Genomic DNA, 9,235 nt, shown 5'->3' on the forward strand with positions numbered 1-9,235 from the left:
AGACAAAAGAAATGCTATTTTTTTTTCCGATTTTTCCGAAAATTTCCATTTCCCCCTGAAAAAAACTGGGGAAAAACTGGGGGGTTTTCTGAGCTTCAAAATTTCCGGAAATTTTACATCTCTAGGTGCTACCCTCTTTCTTTACTTCTTTACAAGCACTGTTTTTTTAAAAAAAAATGACACAGAGATATATTGTGCTTCTCTTTCTCCTTCACACCCTCTAGGAAATGTGACTGGAAACGGTAACTCTACATTCATTTCAAGCGGACAAGTCATGAATTTTAAAGGCGACATCATCGTAGTCTACGTTAGTCAGAACTCCCAGGAAACCGCTGTGAGACGTTTGCGGGCAACGTTCACCAGTATAAGGAGAAATGTGCAGAGATGGACTCCTATCACAGCACGGAAAGCGAAGGAGGAGCCGGCGGTGTGGGCGACTACAAGAGAACTTCGGGGCCGGTAGTCCAGGAAGAGACTCAAGACTGTCCAAACAGAAAACACCTTGGGAACGAAGCCTCCCAACCTGTACAAGAGGAGGGGAGACCAGAACAGTTTCTAGAGAAGGTATGGCACTGATGGGAATGCTTGCTTGCCCGGGAGACATGAGTCGGATTGCACTAAATAACCCCGCAGTCGTGTTGCTCTTAAGAAATCAGGCGGTGGCATGTGAAACCGCCTCGTACTGATTCAGACTACTGGAGCGTCAAACTCAGTATCATCAGCTGCTCTCTCCAGGATCTCAGAGAAAAACTCTTCCCGCAGTGCCTACAGCCAGAGATCCTTTAACTGGAAATGCCAGGATTTGAACCTGGAACCCTCTGCAGACCTTGGGCTTTGTCCCTCTTACAGATCGCGGGGACTGACCAGCCAGGACTGAGACCTTTGCTCGTCTTGGAGATTCTCCGAAGCCCTGTGTGAAAGGACAGGGTATTATTGGATGCCAGATGGTGCGTCTCCTCACAACTATCAGGGAACAAATTGAAATACTGGGGAACTCAGGCACGATATGTTGCTAGCATTGCGCATGTACCAAAATCAGAGTGCGAAGCTGCCAAAGACTCCAGTCAACAAGCTTGCCTTTTGTTATAATGGTGGATTTGGGGCTACGTACACACATAACATGGAACCAGTGTTCCCTCTAAGCTGAGTGAGTGTGAGCCAGCTCACCGTTTTTTAGCCTCCGGCTCACACAGTTTGGTCTCCGCTCAGGAAGGAGGGCTCCAGAGCAAACTAATTGATGCCGCAGCCAAATCGCTCGCTCACAACTTTAATGCTTGTAGCTCACAAAGTAGGATCTTTGCTCACAGGACTTCACAGCTTAGAGGGAGCATTGCCGGCAGCCAGTGTCAATTAAACAGACAAAGAGTAATATCCCCCTGCCACAAGTCAAGCAGAGGCGTTTTGGCGCCGTGGCAATTCCTGGGCGCACTTCCAAGTAGTATCGGTCAGTTCCGTTCAGAAGCAGGATGAATTACAAACAGAAAGCCCCTCAAAAAAAAACTACAGCTCCCAGGATTCCCGTAGGAGAAAGGACAGGTTTAACAGCAGGTATTAGCTAAGGAGCTGCGGTGGCTCAAGTGGTTAAGACGCTGAACTGCAGGCTGTAGAAGGTCAGTAGTTCAGCAGTTCGAGACCCGGGTGCCCCATGATGGAGTGAGCTCCTGTCTCTAGTTCCAGCTCCTGCCAACCTAGCAGTTCGAAAGCAAAGCAAGAAATTGCAAGTAGATAAATAGGTACCACTTTGGTGGGAAGGTAACAGCGTTCCGTGCGCCTTGGTGTTTAGTCATGCCGGCCACATGACCACGGAAATGTCTTCGGACAGCGCTGGCTCTTTGGCTTGGAAACGGAGATGAGCACCGCAACCCTAGAGTCGGATTCGACTGGCTTTCGAGCAAGGGAACCTTTACCTTTACCTAAATTAGCTAAGGTGCAGAGCAGGCCCAGTGTGCATGCGCCCAATATGCTGGGAACAAATCCAGGGAGAGGTCTGATTGCAAACTTCCCAGAAGCGGCCGCCTGGCCGCCACTGCCGATACAAGGCAGGAAGGAGGATCTTTGAGCCTCCTCTTTTCCATCCACCCAGTTCTGCAGTTCGGCAACGTAACAACTGAAGGCCTTCTTTCTGGACACCGGGGCCTTGCAGCAGCACACAAAGCAACCCACGGGCACAGAGTCCAGCACACAAGACAAACGCCTCTTGCGCCAAGACAAGGAGCTTCTGGAGTAGGAGAGCTTCCCTCCGCCCCCCCCCCCCCGGCCGCAAAAACAAAAAATCCTTTCCCAACTGACCTTCCACAGCCTGCAGTTCAGCGTCTTAACCACTTGAGCCACCGCAGCTCCCATCCCTCAGCTAAAGAGGTGTTTTTTTTAAAAAAGCCAAGTGGGGCCTGAAAGGGGGGGGGTGCCTCGGCAGGCGACGGAAGGCTCTGCAGGGACCTTACCTCCCTGCGGCTTGCTCCTTGGTCCGACTGGTGGCTGCTGGGAGCAGGGGGCGGGCCTTATGTCCCCGCCCCCTGGGCTTCTGACTGGCGGAGCTTCGTACCGGCGAGTTCCCGCAGGAACCAACCCGGACTCCCTGCAAGGATGGACAAGCTCCCATTCTCAACCTGAGGTCCTGCCTCTACGTCCTCCATTACCCAGAGCCTGGTTACCATGGGGACCAATTACAATTTGGGGGCTCCCCTGGAGACATAGTTACATGCACACAGACTGCGTTCCTCCCAACCCAGGGGCCCCTCTTGCACTAACGTGTCCAAGATGGTGGGGGACCCAGGTGGTACAGAGACTGAGAACCAGACTCCAATGTCAAAAAAGTTTTATTGAAAAGAAAATATTTACCAGCATCCTTAAGCACAACCCTAGATCAACAAACAGATTTCAAAGGAAAATTGATCATAAACGCAATCCCCTTTCCCTCTCCTACATACCCTAAATGAAGTTAAAATCATGATCTTTAAAAAGTTACAAGGTTCCTACCTACGTCCCATTACATAAGAACATAAGAACATAAGAGATGCCAATGTTGGATCAGGCCAAAGGCCCATCCAGTCCAACACTCTGTATCCCACAGTGGCCAGAAATACCAGTGCCATCAGGAGGTCCACCAGTGGGGCCAGGACATTAGAAGCCCTCCCACTGTTGACCCCCCCCAAGCACCAAGATGACAGAGCATCACTTGCCCCAGAGTCCCTATCTATACCTTGTGGCTAATAGCCACTGATGGACCTCTGCTCCATATGCTTATCTAATTCCCTTTTGAAGCCGTCCATGCTTGTAGCTGCCACCACTTCCTGTGGCAGTGAATTCCAATTACCTGGGAGACCGCGTGGTCAGAACAAGATGGCTGCCTGCTTGTAGACCAGAGCTCCAAGTTGTCTTAAGCGCAGCATTCCAAGAAAGAGAGGGACCCTCCCCCTTGCAAGGAAGTTTTCTTAACCCCCTGTCTCCACCCACTTTACATCACTCCCTCCCCCCCCCTTTACCCAGTCCTCCCACGTCACAGGTGCATCCTGGGAGCCCTCCTGGAAGGCATTCTGGGAAATCTCCAGGAATCGCCTGGAGACTTCCTAGCACCAAACTCCTTAGTTGGCTTTCCCACCAAGTCCACTAGCATCTGTCTAGATGTAATCTAGCAGGCAATTGAACTGGCTCCCTGCCGCTTCCGGGGTGGGGGGGAACCCCACACTTTTAAAACTCAGAGTTGGGGGCAATGTTCCCTCTAAGCTGTGGAGTCTTGTGAGCAAAATTTCTACTTTGCGAGCTACTGGCATTAAAGTTGTGAGTGAGTGATTCAGCTACTGCATTAATTAGTTTGCTCTGGAGCCATCCTTCCTGAGCTAAGACAAAAATGTGTGAGCCAGAGGCTAAGAAACTGTGGGCTAGCTCACACTAACTCAGCTTAGGGGGAACACTGGTTGGGGGGGGTGTTCTCCACAGGGATAAATTAGGAAATGCAATCCCTTCCATCCTAATTAATTGCCCCCTCCCCCCAAAACGGGGACAAAGCTCTAGCATGTTATAGCATCCTGTAATAGGGTGTTGATCTTAGGGTTTGGGGATACACAGGGCCAGCCTGGTCACTAGGCAACGCTGGGTGATTGCCTTGGGCGTCAGCTTTTGAAGGGCACCAGAAAGGCAAGAGGAACCTCCTCTAGGGGCTTGAAGGAAGACTTTTGAATATTTGAACATGTGAAGGTGCCTTCTACTGGATCAGACCATTGGTCCAACCAACATCAGTATTGTCTACTCAGACTGGCAGCGGCTGTCCAGAATCTCAGGCTGAGGCCTCGCCCATCACCTACTGCCTGGTCCTTTTTAACTGGAGACACCAGGGATTGAACCTGGGACCTTCTGCATGCCAAGCAGAGGATCTGCCACTGAGCCACAGCCCTCCCCTTGGCATTAACTGCCTTCTAGAATCTCCATATCTGTTGACTGCACAGATGGACTGCTTTTGAGCAGCTTGTCTATTTTTATTTTTGCATTGTTCATCTTGAATGCCCTGGAAGTAAAACATCTTTTCTGGACGCCTCTCTTTTCTTTCTGTTGAGTAAAGGGGAACAAAGACACTGTTTACTTTAGCCCAGCACAGGGGAATCTGGGCCATGAGGCATTCCACCCCCCTACAGCACAGGACAGAAAAGGTTACCATTCTCATTCTGGGCTGAACAGTAGCTTCTGACTCTCTTAGCACTAGATATCAAGAGTCAGGCAATTAATCTCTAGCCCTAGACTGCTGGGGCATGGGGGCGGCGGCGAGGTGAACAGGAGGTTAGTCATTCGGTCCCAAAGCCTAGCAGTGTTACACTATTGCAGTATCGGGGCACAACAGGGTGTGTGTGTGTCTCTGTTATTCACTCAGCAATTTCTGAAGGTTCCCCGATTTGTACAGCATAATAGCTGACTTAGCAAACGCATGTTTTAGGATGTGGTCAGAGAGAAATGAATAGTGGAGCATGGAACTTCGCTGGAACGCTAGGTGTTTTTTTTGCCAGTTTGCGCCCGGAAAAGTTACGGGAACTTATAGAGAAGTCAAAACCCTGAAAAGCACTGCAGGCTGCTTCCCTTTTGCTATTGGCTGAAGTACTGTGATGTAATGGAATTGCAGAGATAAGGGGTCACTATTGAGACAGAAGGTGGGGAGGAAGAGATTGCATTGGTGGTTATTTGTTGAGAGAGGGGGCTTGCCTTGGCAGGGGGTTATCTGTTGTAGAGGTGCCCAACCGTAGTAATCCTGTCTTATTGGCGCAAGCACACAGAGTATTTGATGAAGTGGGCATGCACACAAAAGCTTATACCCAGAATTAAACTTCATGGGTCTGAAAGGTGCCACTGGACTCAGACTTTATTGTGTTGCTACAGACAAACACGGCTACCCACCTGTATCTATTTGGATTTGAATTCACGGTTTGTGAGCCAAAGATAAATGAACATATGAATGTGCCAGAAAGCCTACCAACTTCACTGCAAACACACACTGGCACCTGTTTGTGTTTAAAAAGCTGAAAGACCCCTTTACCAACCACGACCACCTGATGGCGCTTTTGAGGCCAAAAAAGAGATATTGGCAGGTACAAACCTAACTGCAGATACACACAGTTCAATGCTACTTTTATTGACACTCTTGAGTTAAACATATAGAACAATATGAAATTCCCTTCCCCTCCAGTTCAAGGCTGAGTGAGCCCCGCTCAGGAAGGACTACATTTTTTGCTTGTAGACCAAAAAAGTTCACCTCCCTCTCTTCCTCTCTCGGTGAACCCTCCCAAGATCAAGCCACAATTTCCCCTTTCCTGCATCCTGTCGGGAAGTTACATCTATATTGGCCCCAGCAAAACCAGAACAGAAAGTGCCACAGTCATTTTAGCCTTGTTGTCTGAAATATCTCTGCTCTGGGGGGCGTGAATAGGTTTCCCTGCTTTTCAGTACTCATTTCCAGTTACGGCCATTGCAGGCAGCGAGAGCCTGTTTGGGTTTTCCTCATTTCACTGCGGTTGTGGAGGCACCTGCAGGAATGGCCGTGAGTTCCAAAGGATTTCTGGAATTCACAAACACCTCAGTATGGTCAAGATTTGCAAGAACCACTTAACGCCTCTCATCAGAAACCCTTCTTCTCCCCCCCTTACTTTAGGTAACATTTGAACCAGTGCTTATTGAGTCCGTTCACATGTGAAGCTCATATCCCTTTGCATCGTTCTTGAGCTATTTAAGCTAAAACTGATGGCTGCTCATTGTGGGAAGAGAGACATTTGTGATGCCAATAAATATCCTGGCCAATATAGGTTTTCCATTCACATCACATATCCAACCGCAGTGAGAATTCTTTACATTATGCGTGAACATGTCTGTCTTGAGAGAGTGTTATCATCCTCTGTGCTTAAAAAGCTTTTGCACTGATTATTGTCAATGTAGAAGAGACAGTGGGACCATTGTAATGCAAATGAGCACGCGGGCCAATTCACATTACACACTGGTCATGTCTGAAAGTACTCTGAGCCACTGAGTCCTGAATGCCAACATCACAGCTTCTCAATGCTTGTAGGTGCGGCAAAAAAATAATAATTCAATGGAGTGGTAGTGAGAGCCAGAGAGAGCTCTCGGGATAAATGTACTCGCAAGATAGGGATGCCAGCCTCTAGGAACTCCCAGAATCACAGCTCATCTCCAGACAACGGAGATCAGTTCCCCAGGAGACAATGGGTATGATACATCACTGAGGTCCCCGTCCTCTTCAGGCTCCACCCCCAAATCTCCAGAAATTTCCTGACCTGGAGCTGGCAACCCTGCTTCCTGCCCCCTCTGGTGGCCAGAGGGGACCTGTCTGGCAAGTTGTGGCAACCCTATCGCTTTGATTCTAAATATTTTCACACACCGTGACTCCGTTGCTATAGAAGAGTCATAATTACGAGGATTGAAAATTTGTCCACAAATCATATCCTCAGCCAGTGTTCCCTCTAAGCTGAGTTAGTGTGAGCTAGGCCACAGTTTTTTAGCCTCCGGCTCACAGATTTTCATCTTCGCTCAGGAAGGATGGCTCCAGAGCAGACTAATTTATGCAGTAGCCAAACTGCTCGCTCACAACTTGAATGCCAGTAGCTCACAAAGTAGAATTTTTGTTCACAAGACTCCACCGCTTAGAGGGAACATTGTCTCAGCCCCTGGGTATGGCACAGAAGCTACCAGTCAGCTTCTGGAAAGTTCTCTCCAGGATGGCTGCAGGAAATCGGCGCTCCCTGAGGCTATCCCAGTCACCTGTATGAATGAATGAAACCTTCTCTGGCTATAAGTCTGAACCTCGCCTGCCATTCTAATGTATTATATAAAGGGTGCTTTGCACACGAAAGCTCATACCTTAAATAACCTTTGTTGGCCTTAAAGGTGCCGCTGGACTCTACATTTGTTGTACTGCTTCAGGATCTATCTGTATGAATAGACGGCCTGGAATGGGTATGTATGCGGACTGTGCATTTTGGCTCCACAAGAGGAGGGCATCCGCCCCCTTGGAATAAGCATAATCCAAACACAGCCTCTGGAGTCACCATTCAAAGCAAAGATGGATTGGAGGTAGGGGGAGTGGGATCGGAAGCTGCTCTGAATACCACCCCACTGAGTGTATGGAAGGGTCGATTGGGAAAAAGGTATGTGATCAACAACAAGCAATTTTCTTGTATACTCCTCTACGATCCTTTAGAGAGGATTAGACAGAAGGGAAAAAATCCTATCAGTCTTAGCAACTGGAAACTCCATGTACAGGGGCAGCAGACGCTGGAGTACCAGATGACAAAGAACTGGGGGAAACTACGACCCGCATTGCCCTGCTGGTGAACGCCCTGAGACATCCGTTATGTCCTTGGCTGGAAACAAAATGCTGAGCCAGGTGGAGCTTTGGAACCAACGGGCCTGAATTTAAGGCACAACTTTGGTTCTCATTTACAGGGGGAGGGACCTTGGCTCAGTGGTGGAGCATCTGCCTTGCACGCCAAAGGTCCCAGGTTCAATCCCCAGCATTATTAAAAGGATCAGGTAGTGGGGTCATGGGAAAGACGTCTGCCTGAGTCGCTATAGAGCCAACCGATCGTCTGAGTGAGCAGACACGACTGACCCTGACAGAGCAAGGGTCTGATTCAGTGGAAGGCAGCTCCATGCGTGTGGGGCTGCAAAAGGAGGGCACAGAGTTAGGAGAAGGAAAAGGGAAGGCAGGCGGAATATAAAAGGGGAAAGGTCTGGCAGGCGGAACTCTGGGGTCTGGCGGCAGGAAGTCAAGGCTACAGGGATGCAGAGGGGCTCTTCCCGGGCAAGAGCATGGATCATCAGTTGCTGGGGTAGGGACTGTGGTCTTCTGCCTCCTGGCTGCTCTCCTGCCGAGACGCTTGTCCACCGAGTCGGGCTGAAGGCCCTGCAGAGCCAGGGGTCCACGCATAAAACCGCTGTGAGTGGGAAGAACTGGGAGTCTCCTTGTTGCTCTGCTTTGTTGGGGAGACCTGCTGGGAGATGGAGAGAGTGTTGATTAGAGAAGAAGAAGAGAAGAAGAGATTGGACTGATACCACCCAAAGGTGTCTCAGAGCGGCTTACAAACTCCTTTCTCTTCCCCTCCCCACAGCAGACACCCTGTGAGGTGGGTGGGGCTGAGAGAGCTCTGACACAAACTGCTCTTTCAGGAACAGCTGTGCCAGAGCTTGTGACTGACCCAAGGTCAGATCAGCAGGTGCAAGTGGAGGAGTGGGGAATCAAACCCAGTTCTCCCAGATTAGAGTCCGCACACTTAACTTTGCTTTCTTGGTTCTCTCTCTCTCTCTCTCTCTCTCTCTCTCTCTCTCTCTCTCTCAGACATATATCATTACTCACAAGATATCGGAAGACCCGGTTCTCCCAGATTAGAGTCCGCACACTTAGCCACGACACCAAACTGACTCCAAAGTCTTGGAGAGGCTTCTCATAGTACTCTTTGAGTGCAGGCTCTTATAGGCCATGTAAAGACTTTTCCGCATTCAGTTTTCCCTCGCTTGTGTGTTCCTGTTGCTTGGGGAGGGGGGGTGTTTCTGTTCCACAAGTGTTTTGCTCCCTCTAGTGGTCCCTTCAATATTACATTGCTTTATGTCCCGCGTAAAAACCTGCATTTGAAATCCGCAGTGGCATATCCTGGACACATTGTGGTGTAATATTCAATCAACCACTAGAGGGAGCAAAACACACATGGAACACACACACACGGAAGCAACAGGAACACACAAGCAA

General features: G+C 49.4%; 1 protein-coding gene across 1 annotated transcript in view; it reads right to left on the reverse strand.

The window, feature by feature from the left end:
• Nucleotides 1-7,990: 7,990 nt before the first annotated feature.
• Nucleotides 7,991-9,235, reverse strand: part of LOC107123987 — a 33,474-nt gene continuing 32,229 nt past the window's right edge. The window contains exon 5 of the mRNA XM_015427358.1: nt 7,991-8,480. Coding sequence (XP_015282844.1) covers nt 8,310-8,480 — 171 coding nt within the window. The 3' untranslated portion in view covers nt 7,991-8,309. The remainder of the gene's footprint in view (nt 8,481-9,235) is intronic.

Source organism: Gekko japonicus, unplaced genomic scaffold (assembly GCF_001447785.1).
Source record: "Gekko japonicus isolate JY-2015 unplaced genomic scaffold, Gekko_japonicus_V1.1 scaffold1919, whole genome shotgun sequence".
Lineage (NCBI taxonomy): Eukaryota > Metazoa > Chordata > Lepidosauria > Squamata > Gekkonidae > Gekko > Gekko japonicus.